This window comes from Ictalurus furcatus, chromosome 23, assembly GCF_023375685.1.
Source record: "Ictalurus furcatus strain D&B chromosome 23, Billie_1.0, whole genome shotgun sequence".
In the NCBI taxonomy this organism is placed as follows: Eukaryota; Metazoa; Chordata; class Actinopteri; order Siluriformes; family Ictaluridae; genus Ictalurus; species Ictalurus furcatus.
The window spans coordinates 12,804,451-12,831,489 of record NC_071277.1 but is presented as its reverse complement, the minus strand read 5'-3'; the positions used below and the strand labels follow the sequence as shown (position 1 = coordinate 12,831,489).

The 27,039-nt window shown below is 37.1% G+C and overlaps 1 protein-coding gene across 3 annotated transcripts in view; it reads left to right on the top strand.

Moving 5' to 3' along the window:
• Window positions 1–27,029, top strand: part of LOC128599640 (uncharacterized) — a 39,256-nt gene extending 12,227 nt beyond the window's left edge. For 2 of the 3 annotated variants that reach the window (XM_053611446.1, XM_053611443.1), the window contains exons 4-9: window positions 12,801–12,913; window positions 19,484–19,573; window positions 22,429–22,555; window positions 24,300–24,433; window positions 24,933–25,129; window positions 25,331–27,028. In XM_053611446.1, coding sequence (XP_053467421.1) covers window positions 12,801–12,913; window positions 19,484–19,573; window positions 22,429–22,555; window positions 24,300–24,433; window positions 24,933–25,129; window positions 25,331–26,387 — 1,718 coding nt within the window. In that variant the 3' untranslated portion in view covers window positions 26,388–27,028. Of the gene's footprint in view, window positions 1–12,800; window positions 12,914–19,483; window positions 19,574–22,428; window positions 22,556–24,299; window positions 24,434–24,932; window positions 25,130–25,330 lie in introns of all 3 variants that reach the window. The other variant, XM_053611444.1, reaches the window with a different exon arrangement.
• The last annotated feature ends 10 nt before the right edge of the window (window positions 27,030–27,039 follow it).

Genomic DNA, 27,039 nt, shown 5'->3' with positions numbered 1-27,039 from the left:
CAGTGTTTTTGTTTTTATTTATTTATTTATTTATTTATTTATTTTACATTCGTCACTAGTAGACTAACCCACTCAAACAAACTCAAATCTCCAACAGAGAGCAACAACACAACAACAAATCCACACAAAAACATTATTCTATTTTGTTGTTTTGCATTCACGCCAATGAAAAATGAAAATGCACTGAAAAATGCAAGTGGAAATTGATAGTCACTGGAGACTTATGTTCTACAGTAGATGATAAGCAAAATGTTGTGCACTCTGTAGCAACATATGAGCACAATACAATTAATGAGTTACACACTGATGTAATGAGTGGTTATTCGAGTTACTTTCTTGTCAGCTTGAACCAGTCTGGCCATTCTCCTCTCTCACCACCTAGGCATTTCCACCTACAGAACTTCCGCCCACTGGATGTCTTTTGCTTTTTGCACGATTCTATGCAAACTCTAGAAACTATTGTGCATAAAAATTAAATGAGATCAGCAGTTTCTGAAATACTCAACCAGTCTGTCAGGCACTAACAACCATAACCACGATCAAAGTCACTGAGGTCACATTTTTTCCACATTTTGATGTACTCTGTGACCATTAACTGAAGCTCGATCTGTATCTGCATGACTTTATGCACTGTGCTCCTGCCACATATAGGCATAGTTTTACACATGATTTGCTGAAGTAACTATACTGAATGGCAAAGTAAGGAGGTAAAAGAGGTGTAACCAGTCTCCACAAATAACACAGTATCCACATCTAATGACCCTAATAATTGTTTTTAGTCTTGTACAAATTTGCTGTCAATAACACAAAACTAATTATTTCTTATAAAATAATTAAATAACTAGAATAAACAAATTAATTAATTAATTAAACTCAATAACAAATGTATTTAAAGTTTCACCACATTTGGCTCTTTTCACATAAATATAATTTGAAAAGGGGATTTTGCACACTGGATATTATTGTAACCAAGACATGTTGTTGTTAGGGGAAATCAACAGAATTTGTACAAAAATACTTCAACCATCTGTAGCCACCATGGTGGTGCATGCGTTGTGAGGCTTTTGAATCTGCTGTGGTTGGAGAGTTTGGAATAAATTAAGAGACTTTACTCAGCCAGATGTGACATTAGCCTCCATGCTCACACGCAACTCTCTCAGATTACTTCTTCCACCTTGTATTTCCCTTTGCACTTTTACCGTGAATACAGCCATAAATAACTAGTTATTAATCTAATTTCAGTGTTTCCTGCAATTGATCGTGCTAGATAAATATAAGGTATTTAGAACATACTTTGTGTATCTAGATAATAAATCTAAGAAGAAGGATCATTGGTTGTGCGGCTGCAAAACTCCTTTTGAGTGAGAGAGACATCAATGGGAACAGAGAATTAATGGCCTGCAGTGGGAGGCTGTAAAAATTTGTGCTTTGTCTCTTTAAGAGAGAGAGAGAGAGAGAGAGAGAGAGAGTGTGTGTGAGTGTGTATGTGTGTGTGTAGTATTAGTGGAGGGGGGGAGGGGGGATTGCGTGACTGCAGCTGACTAGAAGCTGACCTCAGAGAAGTGGTTATGAAAACGATCTGACGAATCATGTGCAGGAGACCAGCCCTGCAGAAATGACAGGGTACTTCCTCTGTGTACACACACACACACACACACACACACACACACACACACACAGTGTATGTACTGAGGCTTAGAAGAAAAAAAGCAGCTTTAAAAAGAAGTTGTGGACTGTGTTCCTTTCCAAATATGCACAAAAAGAATAAAGAATTCTGGCAAGTAGATCAAGATATTCTGTTAAGTGGTTGCTTAATTTTATCTCACTACTCTAGCAGTCCATTGAGGAAGCCCAAAAACAATGTCATAGAGCATGTAGATGAAACAAGAGATGAAACTGCATGTAACACATTAAGACAATCATTAAGCAAAATAAAAGGAGATTGTTGCTGACATTCAGCATTCACAGGACAGTGGTAACTAAAGGTAACTTAAGGTAAATGTTTCTGAACATTCACCTACGGCCTTTCTATTCTACTACATTCTGCTCATTCCACATAGTTACACACTCCTGTTAGTGTCAGTTAGAGATTTATTTCTGTAGTGCAGTAAATTATCTGTTGTTCATGTACTATATGCATAAGGAAGCAGGTTGAACTGAGCATTGGAATCTTCACTTTCCATGCCCTTCCATGGTTGTCAAAGTAAAAGAAGATTGATTGATTGATTAGACTTATGTACGTTTCACTATGGCCTGTAAAATCTGAGAAAACCACATTTAGCTTGCAAAGTATCTATGAACTTGAGGCAGACTGACCACATCTGTGTTTGTTAAACAGGCTCTTTACCTAATATATTATCTACAGACAGACCTTAGCTATGGAAAGGTTAGAAAATGAACCTAAATAAAACATTTCCATGTCATTTTAGTAAAAAGCTGTTTTCCAGAATTTAGCTGCAACAACATCTGACAGATTTTTGCAGATCACACTACAGTTTAGTGATGTGGAAAGATATTATAGGCCCTTTATGAGGGATTGGTGTGATAAATGTCCATCAGCCCTGAGAGAGCTCTATCTGTGATTGGCTCTGCTATCTTGACCACTCAGTGGAGAGACTTGAGCCACTGGTAAGATGCTCTCCGTGGTGCAAGGTCAGATTGAATTTAAGTAGAGAGGTCATCATATAAAAATAGAAAATCCCCCTACGTATATACTTTCACTATATGTGTCATCATGTTTGAACTTGGTACATTTGTGAGTTTTGGCTTGTACTCAGACATCAGGCCTGAAAGTACTGTTTCACAAATAAAGGACTTCTGACATCTGGTTAGTTACAGGCATGTGAACTAGGAATAGAGACCGGGATGCTTCCAATCAGAGCCCAGTGTAGAGAGAAAGAAGTGGAACATAATGTTTAAAAGGTGAGGATAATCATGTAAACACAGAAGTGGTTAGTGTCTTTAGTGTCAGTAGTGATTATCTGTATATTTTATACTGTAACTTATGTACTTTGATATTTATGACCAGAAGATAGAATGATGTTAAATTTAAGAATCACATCATCTCTGAGAAATGACAACAACAGACAAGAGACAATATTAATAGAGATAAAGGATCACCAATTACACATTTGGGGTAATAACATACTTGAATAGCATACTTAAATAATATACTTAAATCTGATATTTAACATTTTTATTTAACATAATTCAGTTTTGTGGGTCAGCAGTGTGGAATGCAATGACATGAATTACAACTAAAAGAAATGCATTTACAAAATTTCTTCTTTTAAATTATTCTCATTTCCCCCAAATATTTGGTTTGTTTGCTAGTAACTGGTTAGTTTAACTATCCATTTCACTGGTAAAATTAACATGACATCTCTGTGAATAGCTGCTTGTGAATGGTATTTGTTCTATTTAATGGAGTCAAGGGAAGGAGTTTGTTTCTTGACAATGTTCAGTGACGCCTAATAATGTACATACATTTCAGAAAAGATTTCCCACACGGTTCCATTTTTTGCCTTGATCCTAATCAGTCCCTTCTTGACTTCTCAATTTTTCATGACCCAGAAATAGACCAAAATCCACCATCTTTAAGGATTTTTTAATTCATCAAATCAAGCAGCTGTGGAGGCTTCTAGAGACAAGCATAAGGATAAAAGGACAACAATTGGGAAGATAATAATAACAATAAAATAAATCAATATTAGGATAGACATAAAAATATAAGTTGTGATATACAGTACAAATGCAATAACTGATGTTCATCCAGTTTTTAATCACACCCTGCTGTGCAGGCAGATTCTATTGTGATTCTATAGTGACTGGCCATAAACCTGGACAAAAAGTCCTCAATACATTTTAGTGAGCAGGGAGGTATAAATTAGAAAATTCCTCTACCACAATCTAGGTGTCATATTTGAACCCAACTGCTCACCTTCATGTTATTTGTTTGTTAGCAATAAGCTAGGCATCTAACTGTGATGAGTGATGTATATTTTCTTCCTCAAAACAGAGAACTGTATAGTCAGTGTTATAGATTTAACAAGCTAATATGTCTACATGTTGACTAATCTAAAGCAAATACTTGTACAGTGGTGCTTGAAAGTTTGTGAATTTTCATTATTTCTGCATAAATATGACCTAAAACAACATCAGATTTTTAAACAAGTCCCAAATTATACAAAAAATCTTATAATTGGTCATTTATTCATTGGAAAAAAAAAAGATCCAATATTACATATCTGTGAGTGGCAAATGTATGCGAACCTCTAGGATTAGCAGTAAATTTGAAGGTGAAATTAGAGTCAGGTGATTTCAATCAATGGGATGACAATCAGGTGTGAGTGATCTATCAGACTCTGATCTTCACAACACATGTTTGTGGAAGTGTATCATGGCATGAACAAAGGAGATTTCTGATTTCATAAAAAGAATTGTTGATGCTCATCAGGCTGGAAAAGGTTACTAAACCATCTCTAAAGAGTTTGGATTCCATCAATCCACAGTCAGACAGATTGTGTACAAACAGAGGAAATTCCAGACCATTGTTACCCTCCCCAGGAGTGTTCAACCAACAAAGATCACTCCAAGAGCAAGACGTGTAATAGTCCACAAAGTCACAAAGGAACCCAGGGTAAATTCTAAGCAGCTAAAGGACTCTCTCACATTGGCTAATGTTAATGTTCATGAGTCCACCTTCAGGAGAAGACCGAACAACAGTGGTGTGCATGGCAGGATTGCAAGGAGAAAGTCACTGCTCTCCAAAAAGAACACTGCTGCTCATCTGCATTTGATCAAGAGCACATGGACAAGCCAGTATGCTATTGGAAAAATGTTTTGTGGATAGATGAGACCAAAATAGAATTTTTGGTTTAAATGAGAAGTGTTATGTTTGGTGAAAGGAAAACACTGCATTCCAGCATAAGAATCTTATCTCATTTGTGAAATATGGTGGTGGTAGTATCATGTTTCGGCCAGATTTGCTGCATCTGGGCCTGGCCAGCTTGCCATCATTGATGAAACAATGAATTCTGAATTATACCAGCAAATTCTAAAGGAAAATGTCAGGACATCTGGTCATGAACTGAATCTCAAGAGAAAGTGGGTAATGCAGCAAGACAACGACTCTAAGCACACAAGTCATTCTACCAAAGAACGGTTAAAGAAGAATAAAGTTAATGTTTTGGAACGGCCAAGTCAAAGTCCTGAACTTAATCCAATAGAAATGTTGTGGATGAACCAGAAGCAAGCAGTTCATGTGAGGAAACCCACCAACATCCCAGAGTTGAAGCTGTTCTGTACTGAGGAATGATCTAAAATTCCTCCAAGTCGATGTGCAGGACTGATCAACAGTTTCTGGAAACTTTTAATTGCAGTTATTGCTGCACAAAAGGTTCAGACTAGATACTGACAGCAAAGGTTCACATACTTTTTGCCACTCACAGATATGTAATATTGGATAATTGACCTCAATATATAAATGACGAAGTGTAATATTTTTGTCTAATTGTTTTAACTGGGTTCTTTTCTACTTTGAGGACTTGCGTGAAAATCTGATGATGTTTTAGGTCATATTTATGCAGAAATATAGACAACTCTAAAGGGTTCACAAACTTTCAAGCACCACTGTATATACAGCATAACTCATTTAAAGGTAAGAAGTAATACTGTGTTTACTAGCTGTGCAGCCATGTTGATTTGATGTCAATTACTGGTCTGAAATGTGGGTTAAAATCGACACCTGTGTGCTGCGCACTCACATCTAAAATGAACCAGAAGCACTTTGTGTGCTGTGCTGGCAGTGCTATAACCAGAAATTAATTTCAGTGGAATGAGGAAATATACCAAATAAAACAAAATTGTTTTTCTGATCTGTACAGTTCACCCCTGCTCTAGTCGAATGCAACATTAGTCTGCTTATTTAGCTTATTTAACATGTTGCATTCAATCAGTCTTCTGTGAAGCTGCGGTAACAGGTTTGAAAAATGATGAAAGTGCTCATCAAAAATTGTGCTGTGTTCATAAGTCTTTTAATGCTTCTAGTACTTGCTCACAGTTGTTTCTTACAACCTCAATTCCAAAAAAGTTGGGACGCTGTGTAAAATGTAAATAAAAACAGAATGCAATGATTTACAAATCTCCTAAACCCATATGCTATTCAAAATAGAACATAGTAAACTTATCAAATGTTTAAACTGAGGAAATGTACCTTTTTAAGGAAAAAATAAGGTAATTTTGAATTTGATGGCCGCAACACATCTGGAAAAGTAAGTGTTACTAAAAAGCAACAGCTGGAGGAACATTTTGCAACTAATTAGGTTAATTGGCAACAGATCAGTAACATGAGAGACAGAGTCTCTCAGAAGTAAAGATGGGATGGAATCTGGATGGAAGCATATGTTGCTCTAAAACCTGTATATACCTTTCAGCATTGATGCTGCCTTTCCAGATGTGCAAGCTGCCCATTCCATAGGCACTAATGCACCCCCATATCATCAGATATGCAGACTTTTGAACTGAGTGCTGATAAAATGTCGGATGGTCCCTCTCCTCTTTAGTTTAGAGGATGCGGCGTCCATGGTTTCCAAAAAGAATTTCAATTTTGATTCGTCTGACCACAGAACAGTTTTCCACTTTGCCTCAGTCCATTTTAAATAAGCTTTGGCCCAGAGAAGATGGTGGCATTTCTGGATCATGTTCACATATGGCTTCTTCTTTGGATGATGGAGCGTTAACCAGCATTGGTGGATGGCACGGCGAACTGTGTTCACAGACAATGAGTTCTGGAGGTGTTTCTGAGCCCATGCAGTGACTTCCATTACAGAATCATGCCTGTTTTTAATACAGTGCCATCTGAGGGCCCAAAGATCACGGGCATGCAATATAGTTTTTCACCCTTGTCCATTGCGCACAGAGATTTATCCAGATTCTCTGAATCTTTTGATAATATTATGTACTGTAAATGATGAGATATTCATAGTCTTAGCAATTTTACGTTGCGGAACATTATTCTGAAATTGTTCCATAAATTGTAGACGTAGTTTTTCACAGATTGGTGAACCTCTGCCCATCTTTATTTCTGAAAGACTCTGCCTCTCTAAGATACTCTTTTTATACCCAATCATGTTACTGACCTGTTGCCAATTAACCTCCAGCTGTTTCTTTTTATTAACACTTACTCTTCCAGTATTTTGTTGCCCCGTCCCAACTTTTTTGAGACATGTTGCAGCCATCAAATTCAAAATTACTTATTTTTTCCTTAAAATAGTACATTTACTCAGTTTAAAAATTTGATATGTTTCTATGTTCTGTTGTGAATAACATATGGGTTTATGAGATTTTCAAATCATTGCATTCTGTTTTTATTTACATTTTACACAGCATCCCAACTTTTCTGGAATTTGGATTGTAAATAGTTTGCAACTTCATATTTGCATTATGTTGTTTATTGTTTTATTTGTCTATTGTTGCACCAAAATTCATTCTGTTTTGTCTTGCTTCCTCAAATGGGAAACTGGGGGGGAAAAAATCCTCATTAGCAATTTCTCATGAGAATAACATCAAGCCTAGGCTTTTATGAAGGATGAAGGTCATTTCTGTTTTGCATTTCTTTGAAGAGAGAGAAGAGGTTTCAGGAAATTGCTGCTATTTTTAATTAATAGTTTTTGCCTTTGTTTCATTTTTGTTATTTAAATTGAACCTATGAATGTCTGAACACCTTTTCAGATTCACCAGTAGACTTTTACTCATGCTTATGCTTCTTTTAAACTTTGCATTTAATATTTCAGCTAACACATAACAATATTATAAACTGTGAGAGACTGCCAGTACCTGATAATTGAACTGGAAGCACTGTTTGTCTGTCAGAGCAGGCACAAACCATAGGCATTGGGAATGTGAGCCTTTGCCAGGTTTCCAGTGCTTTGTTATGAAGATGCAGGTGGTCATTTCATTTACACATCAAGGTCAGGCTTCATTGTGCTTTCCATAATGTCTCAGGATACAGCTGCATAGACACAGCCAGAAGTCAGACCCTAAGCCTAGTGTTTCACTGTAGCACCTACCCAGAAGCTTTGCAGGGAGTTTGGAGCCTGTGAATTAAGAGAATGTGCAAGAGATGAGAGGGCCAGATTGTACATTTCACACAAAGCCACTGTCATGAAAACTGAAGTTGTTCACCAATAGTGAATTCTACAAAAACTCTAGTGATATATAGATATATAGAGTCATATCATGCCTCTGTATGCAACTACCCATTTGCTGCACTTTACTATATTTATTATTATATTATCACCTACTATATTTATTATCACTCAAACCATATATGATACTCTACTGTGAAATATATTTTATGTTGGATTAGTCTTAGATCATTTTCCCTTTTTTATGCCTCTGTCACTAGGTTTTCAGGCTGTTCATTCATCCATCCATTAGATGTGTCATGTGATTATTCTCTCAAGATGCCAGAATACAAAACACAAGGTTTTGAATTTAAGTGACCAAATAGCACTTAAAAGTGTACATGCCAGTTTATGTGTAGATATCTCTAATCGTTGTATAATTTCAAAAGCGTATACAATAATTTAATGCCACATATCAATAATACATTTTTGTCTTTTAAAGAGCAGAGAAGGGCAGAGAAGAGCAGAGAAATTGTGAGAAATGTGTCTTCTGTAACAGTATTGGGAGAAAGAACTACAGTTACCTATTTAAAATAACATGGAAAAAGATCCTTCTCTTGTGCTAAGAATGTCTTTAGTTTGAATTGTGAAAGAAAGAAAAAACACCCACACACATTCTTTATCAAATGTCAAAGAATTAGTTTGCATTACATTGCAGACCTAACCAGTTGCAAAGCGCACTCTTTGCCAGTAGTCATCAATATTTAACAGCTGCTGTTGTTATGAACTTTTTTTTTTACTGCTAATGTGGTTTAACAGGCTTGCACGCAAGGGCTTGGCTAGGTGCCAACAGTCTGTCAGGGACACCAGGAGATTGACAGAAGGCTTGTTCGCGTGACAACAGTACTTCGGTCAGCCAACTCCAGGCTCTAAAAACAGTGCCTAGCTATGTCTCTGTCTCTCTCTGCTCTAATCCTCCCAGCCACTATGAATGAAGGATTTTTAGCGAGTGACATGTCATCAAAAGAGATGGCTCACAGCGGGTAAACCTCCTCTGCTGCCCTGAGACATAGGCCTACTCAAACATGAGAGTGTATGTACATCAAAAGGAAAATAATCTGCATTCAAAATGGTATGTAAATATTAATAATTTTTTAATGGCTTGGCCCACATTGCAAAATTCAAATATAACACATACTGTAGCTAGACCTGCATGACTCTCCTCAAATGGATTAAATGAATAAAAACTGAAAAATATAAATAGCACTCTTTAGTTGTTCAAATGTAGTGTATACATTTTGTAACACTTAATGAGGATAAGGGTCATAATCAGTATGTCTCAGAATAATTGGAAATATACCACAACACACAGTCACACCTCATGTTTATTCACTTTAATGAGTCAAACAGATCCATGCTAGCTTAAATAACATCATTATGTTTGAAGAGAGAATACCACAGCTCAAAGCCAGAATTTTAGCCAGAGACATTCTACTTTTTTCTCTAACGCACAAACATATGCTTCATCCCCAAAGATATTTTCAGAAGAGGATAAAAATTATGACTACATAAATTTGCTCTGCCCAAGTACTCGCTTATTTTCCAAGTTAAGTCAAGTGGCTTTATTGTCATTCAACCATATACAGCTGGTTCAGTACACAGTGAAACAAAACAACATTTCTCCAGGACCAGGATGCTACATAAAACAACACAGAGCTACATGAGACTACACAGAACTAAATAAGACCTACACAGGACCACATAAAGTGCATGTGTGCAACCATGTGCAAACAGCACAAGACAGTACAATAATTACTAAAACAGAATCATAGGAACAGTAAGGAACAGTACAGCACGGACCAGTACACAGTTCTAGTGTGGAAATAGTCCATAGTCTGTCCTGAGCACATAATAAACTCATCATACCTTTCCCAGAACTATAAACACTATTCATGTGTTTTCACTCATGCTACAGATCGATTGCACTATTTGATCAGAACTTTACACACAAATCCCACTCCTAAAGCTCTCCTGGTGTAAACACTAAGCAGAAAAATGGTTCACACACAAATCAGAGCTTCAGGATGTATAAAAAGAGCCATATGTCTGTTCAACAGTGGATCAAAACAATGGCAGAAGACAACAAAGAGTGCAAGGAGGAAGAGGCAGGGACAGAAGCTTTATAAAATGAAATTTTGGGCCACTGCAATTAATCATGTCCTTGTCCATGTACTCAAAGTGACAGCTGAGCAATGAATCCAACCAAATCTGAGCAGCTCCACGATTGCTTCTATAGTTCATAACTTCAGGCAGGAGAACAAGTAATTTACTGCAATCTGCTGTTTACAGGAACAGTAGATCATAGTACACTACTCTACTTTACACAACTGAAACACCCTAGTGTTTCACTCTGTTCTCATTTATGTACTATACTGTAGTGTAACTGTTGCTGTTTATATTCAATGTAATGTACTGTAATACTGTAGGTCAGTGTACTACATGGAGGAACACTAAGGACTATATATTTTTACTATGAGGTGAATATACTTAATGTATGTACTTAATGGCCCTGTATGACTTATAGTATTAGTTCATTAATAAAAAAAAATATATGATTGCAGTCTTGATACAATAACAGTACTAGTCATTCTGTGTTTTTGCATAATTGAGCATTGAGAAATCATAATAGAGGCAGACAATGACTTTTGTAAGATGAGCAGTAAGCATCAATTGTAAACATGGTCATGGTGAACATCATTATTCACCTTTGAGAAAATCAGAGCAGAGTCATAGCTTATTTCCTTCACTGCTTTGGGATGGAAACATCTCGTGTGATGTAGGTGAGGTCATGTGACCTCCAGGCAATAGCCAGTTTTTGTCTCTGGTAGTTGATGATGTTATATTTTGATCGTCCATTAATTAGTGTGGGTATGTTTGTTCTGCAATTGACTGTACTTTGACTTGCAGCATTTAATATCTGTATAATTCCACATTTTATTTTGAGGGCTGTAGTATAATGTTGTTCAACACATCTATAATTACACTTATTAGCAAGTTCTTCCTGGTTCACTACAGTAATGTGTTTTTGGAGTAGTGTTCTGAATTTTCTCCTGATAGTGTGCAGTAGACATACTGTCTGTGTGTTTTTTGCTTGCTTGTGTGTTATCTGAGTTAAATGTTTGTTTTAACTGGAAGAGTGAATGGTTTTGGGTTTAGTGGTTGCTTTGAGAGATTTGGGGATTGTGTTTTAGGTTTTGAGAAAATAGGCTAATGTTCAATGAAGAGTGTTGAAGCAATTGAGAAAACTGTCATTCCCAACAAGCTCTGCAGCCATAACTGCTGTTTGCATCACTCCTTGCTGCATCAGAGGAATGTAATGAATAGCCAGCAGTATTTCCATAGCCTGCTAGGCACGCATCAGGTATTGCTATCAGTATTAAGCTGCAGTTCAGGCAAAGCTTTGTAAGTGGTTGGGAAACTTGACAAGGTCAATGATTCAAAAAAGTTTTAAATGTATGGGCATATTAATGTTTTTATAAATTCTTTTCCCGCTGCTCTCACAAAGCTCAAATAATAGCCCATGTATCTTTTTCAGTGATACAGCTATGTTAAAAAATAGTAAATAGTCAAATACTAGAATTACTGTCAACAAGGTGGACATCAGTATATTCCAATGGTATAGATTTAACAGTAATAATATTAGGCTTGTTAGAAGAAACAAGGGATAGTGTTATACTCAGCATCTTTGAATCTACTTCCACTTTGCCACAAGACAAGGATGGGAAGCGGCCATGTGATGTAGTGGGTATCTTTGTAGGGAACTCACATTGGGTCACAGTCATAGACATGAGTCATAGACAATTGGGTCATAGTCATAGACAACTTTGCTAGTTGTATTCAGCAAGGAAACAAGCTAATGGTTCAGAAGGAAACCGAAAAGGCGCCCCCAGAATGAAAGACGTACAACCAAATTTTTCATAAACTGCAAAAATAAAACCATGATTATACTGAATTTTTGTATAGGTATTTGCTCCCTCCAATGATTTGTTTAAAAATGATTCTGTTCCATACTGATAGTAACTTGCTACTATGATCATTTGAATGCTCAAAACACCACAGTGCACAATACTCAGCAGATCAATACACCAAACATGGTGAATGTTATTTATGTTATAGAGTACAGTACCTTTTAGGAATTAAAGTGACATTATGACTAAAAATACCCAGTCATATTAATACTGAGCCCAAACTACCTTTAATTTTATTTATTTATTTATTTATTTTATTGTAGCAAGTCTTTTGTTGTGCAGAAATTTTTATAAATTAGAATTTTATAATTTGAGAGGAGACCAGTGATCTGCGCTTGTAACTAAAGAATTTAAGTGCACTTATCAGTATTGAGCATGCAGGTAAACAACTTCAGATTTGCTCATTACATCCTCTTTTCAACCTGCTCAACAGGAGCTGTGCCTCTTCAAAGCTCCATGTAAAAACAGAAAATGCTTAAAACAAGCTATTTTTTCAATAACACCACTTTCTTTCTTAGCATCCTCTAATTTACATTTAGGAGTAAGCTAAACTTTACAAAACATACTAGATTTATTGCGACAGCATAAGATATTAAAGAAAGATTTTCTGTATGGATTATTCTTTTTCTCTATATTTTCTCTACAGCCAGTCAAGAGAAGCAGTTGATGAAGCACCTCAGCCCTCCGTCCATTAATGACATCATGGTTGAAACTATGTCACCTGTGCCTTGTACATCTGAGAGTGAGCTGCTGCTGGAGGTGTGTGTGTCTCCTGTGTCCATCTTCCTATAACATAGAACTGAACTCATTTATCGATAACTTTACTTCATTGACAGTACCTCCACATATTAATTTTGTTATTCACAACATATATAAACAATATATGTTTATAATGGGCACATGGTGACTTAGTGGTTAGCATGTTCGCCTCACACCTCCAGGGTCGGGGGTTCGATTCCCACCGTGGCCCTGTGTGTGTGGAGTTTGCATGTTCTCCCCGTGCTGTGGGGGTTTCCTCCGGGTACTCTGGTTTCTTCCCCAGTCCAAAGACATGCATGGTAGGTTGATTGGCATGTCCAAAGTGTCCATAGTGTATGAATGGGTGTGTGAATGTGTATGTGATTGTGTCCTGCGATGGCACCCTGTCCAGGGTGTACCCTGCCTCATGCCCGATGCTCCATGGGATAGGCTCCAGGTTCCCCGTGACCCTGAAAAGGATTAAGCGGTATAGAAGATGGATGGATGGATGCTTATAATTACAGGCCTAGAGATATGTAGAATAACTAGATTATTAGGAGGCTAATTTTATGTATACAGGGCCCTTCACTAATATTGGCCCCCTTGGTAAATATGAGCGAAGAAGGCTGTGAAAAAATGTCTTTATTGTTTAACCTTTTGATCTTTTATTAAAAAAAATTAATTACAAAATACTCTGCTCTCATGGATATCAAACAATTGTAAACACAATACAGGTTTATCAAAAAAAAATAAATCTTTGTTAAATATAGGTGTGGAATAATTATTGGCACCCCTATGAATTCATATGTGAAAAATATATTTGAAGTATATTCCCATTGATATTTTACTTTTTTTTGTACACTTGGACTCTGTCAAATATCAACAGATATGAAATGAAAACCTGACTGCCTCTGCCAGAAAGCTTAAAATGGGCCGTGGTTGGATCTTCCAGTAGGACAATGATCCAAAACATACATTAAAATCAACAAAAAATAGTTTACTGACCACAAAATCATGGCCATCCAAGTTCCCTGACCTGTAGGGTGAACTGAAGAGGAGAGTCCACCAGCATGGACCTCAAAATTTGAAGGATCTGGAGAGATTCTGTATGGAGAAATGGTCTCAGATCCCTTGCCATGTATTCTCCAACCTCATCTGCCTTTATAGGAGAAGAGCTGTTATCTTGGCAAAGGGAGGTAGCACAAAGTATTGACTAACAGGGTGCCAATAATTGTTGCACACCTTGATTTAACAAAGTTTTTTTTGGTAAACCTGTGTTTTGTTTGCAATTGTTTGATATCTATGACAGCAGAGTATTTTGTGATTTTTTTTTTAAAACAAAAGATCAAAAGGTTAAACAATAAAGACAAATTTTCACAGCCTTCTTTGCTCATATTTACCAAGGGTGCCAATATTAGTGGAGGGCCCTGTATATGACAGTTTTAGGAAAACGCCATGGCCTTTACATTTGGTGCATGGATTGGTTTCTCAACAAATGGACATTGCACAGTACTTCAGGAGCCAAATCAGTTAATTATGTGGACATCATAATTGTTTTCTTTAGATATATCTTGGAATGAGCTCAGTGATGGGAGTCTGTTTTTTAGCTAGTGAAATTGCTGTGATTTTGAAAGACTAAACTGCATTGAACATGTGTTTCACTTATCATTAGTTGTTGTGATGGCGGACTTCATCAGGTCTTCATAATGATCAATTATTATTTGCATTGTTTTAATTGTATTCCAAGCAGTCTTTCTGAAGTTATAAAAGGGCATCAATAATCAGGGGTCTGTTCTACAGTATATACCTCTAGAGGCCATATTATCATGCATTCTGCTATTCATCTTCTTGATGATGAATGGTAAAGTTTGGCTGACCCTTCATGTGTTGCATCCAGTATAAGGCTTTTTCTCCTTCAAACAAACCCTACAATAACATAAAAATGTTTGCTGCTCACAGACCTGGTGATATTTAGATCTGAGCAGACGTTCTGTTGGCTTTGGTAAAGTTTTGCCCATTGTTGTGGGCCTCCTGGGAGTCAAGATTACTCAGCCTCCAGAAAACTATCCCTAACAGTCACCCCACCCTTTTCCTTGGATAACATGGATGAAATGCCTGTAAAGTCTGATGATGCTTTGTTGATGTCTCACCAACAATGTGAAGAAGAAAGCAAGATGTCAGCTCAACTGGTGAAAGAGAAGAAAAGTTTTTCAAACTTTGGTATTATTAACAACTGAAGAGAAGAATGTTATTTTTAAATCATATAACCAAATACCAATAAAAACATTTAATTTCTTTTTCTTTTCTTTTTTTTTTTTTTTTAAATAAAAAACCCCTGTAGTGGAATCTAAGATAGTGATGGCATACTAAACTCTTGAAGTCCAGGGTTTAATTTCCCTTCAGGCCAAACTTACAAATCCTCACTTTTCTATTACCTTTCTTAATAGTTTCACACTCAGACATTACTGAACCAAAGGCTATCGGATGAATAACTGAGTAAAGTTAAGACTGATGTATAATTTCAACATTAGAACAATACTCAGTCAAATGTGTTCCTTTGTGTGCTTATTCCAGCAGCTACTAAAGTAACACAATGCACACACTGAATGAGCTAAATTCTCTAAATGCACACAACAATAAAGTGATGTGTACAGCGCAACAAGATGATCACAACAGACAGAGTTATTAGACTTTTGTCTTCACAGTTTCTGGCTTTCAGCACACTGCTGATCTGCTCTGTCTCATATTGAAGTGGAGGTGACAAGGCTTGGCCCACAGTACACTTCAACTCACGCGATAATCATCTCACAGTAGAAACAAATGCTGGTAACACATGACAATACTCAGAGGCCAAGTTTCATTTTCTCCTCCACTATCTACTGTACTTGTTTTAAAGACGTTTCAACATCCTAAAAAAATAAGCTGCTCTTACTGTGAGAAGAGGCTGGTGGTAGTCCCTTTGTGCTATTCAGAAGACATCCAGCTTATTTTTCATTGATCATATTGAACATGAATATCACAGTGAATATCATTTATCAAACTGAATATGAATGGAGTTACTCATAAATAATTAATGTGTGTTTACATAAGATATTTGATATTCTTGAAAATCCCCTAAATTCTGAAAAAACATCCGTATTCTACTCATGCACCTGAGTGTGTGTACATTTACGCAACTTACTACTTAACTAATGGAAACCTTGACTTGATCGTCTTCAAATCATATCATTTGGATTACTGGACTTTTAAATATGGAATATACTGTCAAGTATAGCTTATTGTCTTCACAGCATGTTCACAGATGCCCTTTTCCAGAGAGACTTACAGAAGTGCTTTGGAGTTTCTATCAAAAACACATGCTCATGTCCTAGTTCGCTAGGACATGGACTAAAAATACTATTGAAATTTTTGTGAAAACCAGTTATTTTGTATTATTGGCATCAATTAAGGAATGTTAAAAAATAAAGAAAGCAAGCCAACACAAACTCATAAATTAAGACAAATAAAATTAATAATTCAATTATGATAAAAGAAATGCCACCATATAAATGGAGGTCTGTCTGTGCATAAATGATATGGTGCTTGCATTTTATAATAATAATAATAATAATAATAATAATTATTATTATTATTATTATTATTATTGCTATTGTTATTATTATTATTGTTGTTGTTGTTGTTGCTATTATTATTATTGTTGTTGTTGTTATTGTTATTATTATTATATCTACTCGCCAAACACTTTCTTAAGAACAATTGTACACCTACTAATTTGTGCAATTATCTAATCAGCCAATCATGGGGCAGCAATGCATTGCATAAAATCCATGCAGATGTGGGCCAGCAGAGTTTACTCAGAATGCTGCAATAAAGAAAAAACATTCACTGAGCAGCAGTTCTGTGGATGGAAACACGTTGTTGATGATAGATGGCAGAGGAGAATGGCCAGACTGGTTTGAGCTGACAGAGAGTCTACAGTAACTCAGATAACCACTCTGTACAATTGTAGTGAGCAGAAAAGCATCTCATAATGCACAACATGTCGGCCCTTGAGGCGGATGGGCTACAACAGCAGAAGACCACGTTGGATTCCACTTACGTCAGCCAAGAACAGAAAGCTGAGGCTGCAGTGGGCACAGGCTCATCAATACTGGACAGTTGAAGACTGAAGCCTGGTCTAATGAATCTCAATTTCTGCTGAGGCACACAGATAGTAGCATCAGACTTGGGTTCCAACAGCATGAATGCATGGACCCAACCTACCTTGTTTCAACAGTTCAGGCTGGTGGAGGTTGTATAATGGCATGGGGAATGTTCTCTTGGCAAACATTGGGTTTGTTAATACCAATCAATCATCACTTGAATGCCACAGCCTATTTGAATATTATTGATGACTATGTGCGTCCCTTCATGGCCACAATTTATCCACCTTCTAATGGCTAATTCCAGCATGATAATGCACCATGTCACAAAACAAACGTCATCTCAAACTTGTTTTATGAACATGACAATGAGTTCATTGTTCTTCAGTGGCCTTCCCAGTCATTGGCTCTGAATCCAATAGAAGACCTTTGGGGTGTGGTAGGATGGGAGATTTGCAGCATGAAAGTGCACCTGAAAAATCTGCGGGAATTGACCTATCCAGTATTAGTATAGTGTTCCTAATAAAGTGCTATGTGAGTGTATTATTATTATACATTTAGAATTATTCAGTCTTATCCTCATTGTTCATTTCGAAATAAGGTCACTTTCCTTCTTTCAGCCTTTACACTGATCGTTCATTCGCACTTGACCTTTTTCGGAGTTTTGTGGGTGTCACAACGTACACATGCGAGTACGAAGAAAACCATCCAAAATTTTTGTTTGGTTTGGCTTACACAAACATTTACAAGCAACTTTAATATAAGATTTATAAATGAACCTCATTGTTTTAACAATGGTAATGAAGAGGGCTGTCTAACCCACCACTTCAAAATCTCTTATTAAGTGTTCAGTTGAGTTGAGCGATGGTGGTTGTAAAGGTCTTTGCATGAGACTTATATCATTTTCATATTCATCAAACCATTCAGTGAGCCCTTGTCACCAAGAAGTGACTCAGTCATGCATTAAGTCACCCAGTGAAACAGAAAGTAACCACTCCCTTTAGGATAGAAATGTTTCATCAGGATAAAAAAAAGTGAAGAACTGTATCAATTATAGCGACAATATCGCTTTAAATACAGTACATCTATGCACATAATAACACAAATTAGCATAGCACTGATGTTTCAAACTATTAGAGTTTGTTGAAGGCCTTGGCATGCATGCACACACAAGAAGGTATCCAGGTGATTCTGACTGCTCCTGGCAGTTATTCTGGGTTCACAGAATCATAGTTACAAAAGTAACTACAACCCCAATTCCGAAAAAGTTGGGACAGTATGGAAAATGCAAAAAAAAAACAAACAAACAAAAGGAGTCATTTGAAAATTCAGTTCACCATTTACTATATTGAAAACAGATTATTAACACATTATTTGATGTTAATTTGATTTATTTTTGAAAATATACACTCGTTTCAAATCTGATGACTGCAACATACGCCAAAGAAGTCAGGACAGTCGACCACTGTGTTTACCACTGTGTAACATCACCTTTTCTTTTAATAACACTTATTAAGCTATTGGGCACTGAAGACACCAGTTGGTTAAGTTTAGCAAGCGAAATTTTCCCCCATTCATCCAATATGCATTTCTTCAGCTGTGCAACTGTATAGGGTCTTCGTTGCCTTATTTTGCGCTTCATAATGCACCACACATTCTCAATCGGAGACAGGTCAGGACTGCAGGCAGGCCATGCTAGCACCCGCACACTCTGCTTACACAACCATGCACTTGTAATCCGGGCAGAATGTGGTCTGGCGTTGTCCTGCTGGAAAATTCAGGGACATCCCTGGAAAAGGCTATGTCTGGATGGTAGCATATGTTGCTCCAAAATGTGTACATTATGTTTCATAATTGCATTAATGGTGCCCTCACAGATGTGCAAGGTACCCATGCCATGGGCACTGACACACACCCATACCAGGACAGATGCTGGCTTTTGGACCTGACGCTGATAACAGCTTGGATGGTCCTTTTCCTCTTTGGCCTGGAGAACATGATGGCTGTTTTGTCCAAAAACTATTTGAAATGTTGACTTGTAGGACCACAAAACACGATTCCACTGTGCTACTGTCCATCTCAGATGAGACCGAGCCCAGAGAAGTTGGCAGTGATTCTAGACCGTGTTGATGTTTGGCTTCTGCTTTGCATAGTAAAACCTTAACTTGCATCTGCGGATGCAGCGGAGAATGGTGTTGACCGACAAAAGGTTTACCAAAGTATTCCCGAGCCCATGTCAGTATATCCATTACAGACTCATGACGGTTTTTAAGACAGTGGTGTTCTGAGGGATTGGAGATCACATGCATTCAGAAGTGTTTTTTGGCCTCGAAATTTGGGTTTTTAGAATCATGCTTATTTATTATCCTACAATAACTTTTAAATACCATATTTTAAACATACAAGCTGTAAAATGGTGTAAAATATTTATTTTTTTGCTTTTGTTCAGTCCCTAACAGGCTTTGCTCTTGTTGTGAGCAGTGATGGAATGGTCTTCTATGCTTCCTCTACTATAGTGGACTATCTGGGCTTCCATCAGGTAAGTTTTATATTTTATAATACTGTAAATTTTGCTCAGGAATCTCACTTATTATCTGATAATAAACCTGAGAAACCTAAACTCTGATACTAGAACTTATATAAGAAGTAGAAAATTAAGAATATGTAATTTTGGCAAGTGTTTCAGATAGCTGTTACATATTCTTTTTCTCTATTACACACACATCTGCCTGAATCCTTTGTTTTATTATTTTTTATAATTGTGAATGTGATTTTCATAAGCTTACCAGATCATGCCTTGTGTGTTGATATAACCCCTGGCAAAAAAATATGGAATCACCACACTTAGAAGAGCTTCACCCAGCTTTTTTTTTTTGGTTTTATCTCCACAGTAAACAACATCAAGATAATACAACCCCTGGCAAAATGATGGAATCACCAAACTTGGATGTTCAATAAGCTTGATTACTTTGTAGCAAATAAACAAATCACAGATATGATGAAACAATTTTTGTTTAATAGCTGAACATTTTGGCTTTGTGAAACATCACTCAAACAAATGAAATTAATATTTTAATTAATGGCATATTTTGTCCAGATCATGTAGAGGAAAAAAATATGGACGCACTCAATGTTGAGGAAAAAATTATGGAATCATTGAGAAAAAAATCACAATTAGTAATTAGGTCCTCCTCTGGTTTTTATGATGGCCTGAATTCTGTGAGGCATGGACTTCATGAAAAACAAATTCTCCATCAAGCTGGTTCCAGTTTTCTTGAATAGCTTCAGCTTTGCAGGATGGTGCCTTGTCATGGACCAATTTTTTATTTTTTTTAATTTCCACCATACATTTTCAATCAGATTGAGATCTGGACTGTTTGCTGGACATGTCATTGAGTTGAATTACCTTTCCTGAAGAACAGGCAAGATGGATTAGCATCCTGAAAAATGACAGTCATCACCAAACCTATTGATGGAATGAGAAAAGTGTCCAAAATTTCAATGTACACCTGTGCATCATCTTTATATGTTTCATTAGAACGACACCAGACTAAAGTTCCAGCATCATCTCCGTGGCCAATGCAGATTCATGATTCATCACTGAATATCACTTTCATCGAATCCAATCCAATCCACACTCCATGATTGCTTCTCTTTAGCCCACTGTAACCTTGTTTTCTTCTGTTCAGGTGTTAGTGCTGGTTTTCATTTGGCTTTTCTATATGTAAATCCCATTTCATTTAGCCGATTTCTTACAATTCTGTCACAAACATTGACTCCAGTTTCTGCCCATTCGTTTTTAATTTGTTTTGTTGTGAATTTTCTATTTTCAAGGCATATCTCTTTGAGTTTTCTATCCTGATGCTTTGATGACTTCCTTGGTGTACCTGTTTGTTTTCCTTTTATAACCTTCCCATTTTGTTTATACTGTACTTGTACCATATTTTAGACACAGCTGACATCTCTCATTGGGGCCATGTTTCCTTTCAATTAGCCAAGTCCAACAGCTCGTGGTGTGTAAGCACTCTCTTTTAACTAGAAGTGTGCCGGTATTTGTTTTAGAAATGCAAATGACAAGGTGATTCCATAAGTTTTCCCTCAATATTGAGAGATTCCTTAATTTATTTCCCCTACTTGATCTGGAAAAAAACATATGCCATTAATTAAAATAATTGAATTGAATTTGTTTGAGGTATGTTTCACAAAGCCAGAATGTTTAGCTATTAAATAAAAAAAAAATTGTGTCATATTTCTTATTTGTTTATGTTCTACAAAGTAAAAAAGCTTGTTGAACATCCTCTAAGTGTGGTGATTCTGTAATTTTTGCCAGGGGTCATATTATCTTGATGTTTTTTTACTGTGGAGATTTGCTTTGACAGAAGAAACCCAATATACATGCCCATACCATAACACTCCCTCCACATGTTTGTAATAATAATATGACATAATGATGTCATGAGCTCTTCTTTTCTTTCTTCATACTCTTCTCTTCCCATCATTCTGCTACAAGTTAATCTTGCATCAGCTCTAGCAATGTCTAATCTGGCATTTCTGTTCTTGAGTGTTACTAGTGGTTTGCATACTTGAGGTAAACCCTCTGTATTTACATTGCTGAAGACTGATGGCCTTCTTCACTTGCATCGACACCTCTTTGGACCACATATTGAGACTTCCCATGAACAGCTACCAAATGCAAATTCAACACTTGGAATGGACTCCAGACCTTTAGTCATCTTAAACTGTCATGAAATAGCGAGGAAACAGGTCACACCTGGCAATGAAACTGCTTATCAGTAAATTGTCCAGTTACTTTTGCGCCTGTGAAAATGGAGGGACTCATTTTGGAGGGTAAAAAATGGCTATAATTCTTCAACAGTTAATGCAATGTTTTTCTTAAAAATTATGACAATTGTGACTCTGTCCAAATACTTATGAAAATGACTGTACATATAAAGAATATGCTTGTGAAAAAAGTTAGTGTTATACAAAATCTTGATGGAAATATGTCAAACAACTTTTATGGACAAGGCAAAATTTATGTGACAGCAGGCTGCTGCAGGCAGTGATGTCATTATATGACATTTTCATTTCATTGCTTGCGTTACGGATATATTCACTGGAAACATAAGTAATGTGCTACAAAGATGCAAAATATCGGGTATGAGCACAGTCTGACTAGGAATCCTGAAATATAAGACACGGTTTATAAGTATGGCGGCAGTTCTTTGGAAATTAAGGGCTTTTGGGTATTTAGATGAGGTTATCCAGTACATTTGTGGGTCAGTTGTCATCATAATGCTTCCTCTCTCTCAAGCCTTTTCTCTCTCCTCTACTGTCGGTCTAATTCCTACCGTCTTCATTTCTAATGTTCTTTCTGTTTTCTCCTATTTATAGACTGATGTGATGCACCAGAACTTCTTTGACTACATTCACGTAGATGATAGGCAGGAGTTCAGGCAACAGCTCCACTGGTCCATGAATCCCTCAATGACCTCTGATCAGGATTCAGCCACAGGAAATGGTATGTTGTAATTCATTAGATCAAAAGTAACCTGCAGTAATTTTGTAATGTATTTATACTAGTTTGTATTTAATGCATAGTGTGATTATTATCTATTCACAGTCCTCTCCTAGGGTTAGGATTTATTTTTGCCATACACAGACCATTGGGGTTGAGATCAAAAGATGAATGAGACGATAGATCGGAATTTCAGCTATCAGTTTCTGCTATGCACATCTAGATGTGTTAAACAACTTAGAACATGGCACCATTTGTTTGAACCCACCCATTTTCCAAGTGATCAAAAATAGTGGAACATGTGACTGACAGGTATTTCTTGTTGCCAAGTTGTGCCCTGTTAGATTTATTGTTCAAACAATAAATAGTTCTGAACATCAACTCTTGGTTTTAGCCTTCAGTTTCACCTGTGAAGAGTATTTTTTGGTAAAATATATAAGCCAACATGAAGTCCAGAGAGCTGGCTATGTGAGAAATGCAAACCATTTTGAAGCTGAGAAAAGAGTGAAAATTGATCAGATGCATTGCAAATGCATTGGGCAGAGCCAATAAAACAATTTGTCCTGAATGTCCTGAAAAAGAAAGAAACCACTGGTGGACTAAGGACCAGACATGAAAAAGGTCTGGCAATGAAAACAATAGCAGTTGATCACAAAAACATTGTGAGAGCTGTGAAGAAAAACCCAAAAACAACAGTCAGTGACATTAATAACAACCTCCACAGGGCAGGGGTGAAGGTATCACAATCCATTGTTTAAAATAGACTTAGAGATCAGAAATATAGACAGCACACCACAAGATGCAAACCACTCATCAGCAGTAAGAATCGGATCAAAGACACAGAGATGAGCCACAAATGTTCTGGAACCAAGATTAACCTGTACCAAAGAGATGGAAAGGCCAAAGTGTGGGGAAAGAAAGGATCTGCACATGATCCAAACCACATGCTCTAATTAGTCAAGAATGGTGAACCACACACACAGCCCAAGCCCTGGCTTGGGCTTGCATGGCTTTTTCAGGAACAGGCTCACTGATCTTTATTGATGATGTAACTCATGATGGTAACAGCAGAATAAATTCAGAAGTCTACTGAAACATTCTGCCTGGCAATTTACAGAGAAATGCATCCAATCTAATTGGGGCCAATTTCATCATGCAAGACAATGCCCCACACTGTCAACACAACAAAAGGACTTCAACAGGGGGAAAAAGCTGAAGCTTTTAGACTTCTAGGTTTAGACATTAACCTAACTGAGCATGCATTTTACCTTCTGAAGAGGAAACTGAAGCAACACCCCCCCACCCCTTAAAAAACAACAACAACTAAAATAAGCTGTGGTACAAGCCTGGAAAAGCATCACAAAAGAAGAATGCAACAGTCAAATGTCATCAGTGGGTCACCAGTTTGATGTAGTTATTGCAAGCAAGGGATATGCAACCAAATATTAAGTCTTATTTTATGTTCAGACTATCTGTTCCAATACTTTTGCTCACCAAAACATTGGCCGGTCTGCCACCAAAAGTGCCATGTTCTACGTTGTTTAACACATCTAGATGTAAATATCAGGCTCAAACATCAAATGAAAGCTGAAATTCTGATCTATCATCTCAAACCCAAATGACCTTGCTGTTCCAATACTTCAGAGGGGACTGTACTGTATGTCACAAAGGCAATATGTTACACAATTTATACACCAGTGGCTGACCCTTCATAATAACTTTTATTACTCAAATGTGTGTATCACAGGTGAGGACTTTGTGCTTAGCAGTTTATTCCACTCCCAGAATGCAGCTGGTGTTCCTCCAGAGTTTTCTTCCTTCCTTAACCGGTGTTTCATCTCGAGAGTGCGCTGTCTGCTGGACAGCACCTCAGGATTTCTTGTAAGTGATGGTCAGCTTAGCCCTCAGAGATTTTTCTTTCATTTTAATCTAGATTTAATGTAGAATTTAAATAGTTGTATTTGATGTTGGTAAAGATGGAAGAGTTACTTAATCTCTCAGTTTTACAAAATAGATTGTTCTTAAAAACAACACAGGATGGCATTAGCATATGCTTTTATTGTATGTTTAGTCCACTCTACAACTAAATCAGAGTACTTTAGATGTGATTTGAATCCTTAGAGAAAACTATATCACAAACGTGAAAAAAATAATCCTGCACCATTTATAGTGTAATTTGCTGATTATGATTGGTTCTTGACTGACTAAGAGGAATGTATAAATCAGTTAACATGAATCTACTTTAACTAATATGCTGAAAGCAATATGGGTGGGTCTGAATGAACATGTTTCTGAGGTTGTTCTTGTTCTCTGAACATTTGACCTATCTGTATCAATATTTGTTTTTTGTTTTTTTGTTTTGTTTTTTTGGTCTTTTAAGACTATGCAATTCCAGGGTCATCTAAAGTTCTTGTATGGACAGAAGAAGACGGCATCTGGCACTTCCTTACCCCCACAGCTGGCTCTGTTCTGTGTGGCCATGCCTCTGCGCTTTTCCTCCATCACAGACATGAAGATGAAAAACACAATAAGGGGCAAGCACAAAATCACAGGCAATAACATGATCATAGATCATAGGTATGTCTAACTGTCTTATCTTGAGTTGTTGCATAATTTATAAATAATTTAGTGACATTTTTTAATTCATTTTGATTTTTGATTAATTCAGGAAAAAATGGAAAATTGCTATTATAAACAGATGTGTTCTTACTAAACAGTATGCCTTATAATGTAAACAAATCTCCATTTTAAAATGCTTAAAAACTTTCTCGCCTGCAGTGACAGAGAACAGCACTCAAGAAGGCACTCAGTGATGAATGAAGGCAGAGACACACTCTTTCTGAATTCTTCCACTCCAGTAGCCACCTTACTCCACCATACACCCTGGGCACCATTTTCCAAAGAAAATGTCAAATTCAAGAATGAAGACTACTATGGTAAGGAAGAGCCTCTTAACATCTGCAAGGACTCTTTAGGTAGCCAGAAAGTCCCTCATTTGGACACAACATGGCCTCCCAGAGGCTCTTATGGGCCCTTCTGCACTGGTCATGGAGTCAACTTGTTGCTTGGTGGTAGAGTAAGCAAGCATGGTCACTATGGGAAGCCCTACAAAATATCCCCAATGTATTACAACAGCACAACGGAGCTTTATATTCCAAAGATCTATGGGAGTCTTCCACCACAAGAAGTGGTGGAAGGTAATTATGTGGACAGCAACAAAAGTGAAAATGCCTGTTATGAGGGCCAAAGACAAGTCTATGATGCACATCTGATAGCTGAGTTACCAATCAAGGTAGAGCATGACTCTGATGCTGAAAACGAACGTGACTTTTATGACCAGGCCTGGACAGCCCAAGAGCATAATAACAGCTCTTATGATGGCCTACAAATGAAAGCAGAAGATAGTTACTATGAACAGTACATGCCTTGCCAAAAAAGCACAGGGAGTAATGGACAACTGTACAATAACCAGTACCCAAATGCGTTTGGAGCAACTACACAACCTCTAAAGTGTGTCCTTGATAAAGATCCAGAATATCTCCGTCCCCAGAGGTTGGGACACGTACACCCACTCAACAGTAGCCAAAGTGCTAACTGTATGGACAGCTACAATGCTGGGACTATGGAACACAAGGGCTTCATACATCAAAATTACAAACTTGGCTATCAGCTCAAAGGACAAGGACTGCTTCATTCCATCAAGCGCGAGCCTATGGATTCTCCACCCTGGCATGTAAATGAATATGAACAGATAGGTGGGCAATGGAATATGATGCCAAATTGCAGATTGACTCTAGGGCAGCCCAAAGCTAATCCATATGTCTTTATGCAATAATGTAACATGACAGTCTGCTATATGATGGCTACTTCTGTTATCATTAATGAACCAAAGATCAAAGATGCTTAATTAAACTTTTAGCAAACACTTTTTTTTTTTTTTTAAAGGTCGACTTTTTCAGGATAATTACACAGGTTCTTTACATTTCAGGAAATGGGGCAGGATTATTTTGTATTAAATAAATGTATTAAATTTGTATTTTAATCAAGTGTTTTCGTGTTTGTTTTTTATGCACTTTTGATTGATGCACTAACTGATGTTAGCTGTCAAGTGAAATGATTTAATTACTATTTATTGCATGCTCACTTTTAATCGTAACATATTTCCAACAAAATTTTAAATGGTACTAAAAGCATTTAATTGACATAGTAGTGCAGCAGGTAGCGTTGTCCATGTGGGTTTCCTCCACGTTCTTCTGTTTCCCCACACCTCCCAAAAACATGCCGATATGTGGATTGGCCATGCTAAATTGCTCCTAGGTGTGAATGTGCGTGTGTGCATGATGTCCTGCAATGGTAATGGTAAAATGGTAAATGCCGCACTTATATAGCGCTTTTATCCAAAGCGCTTTACACTGTGACTCATTCACCCATTCACACACACCAATGGTAGCAGAGCTGCCATGCAAGGTGCTAACTTGCCATCGGGA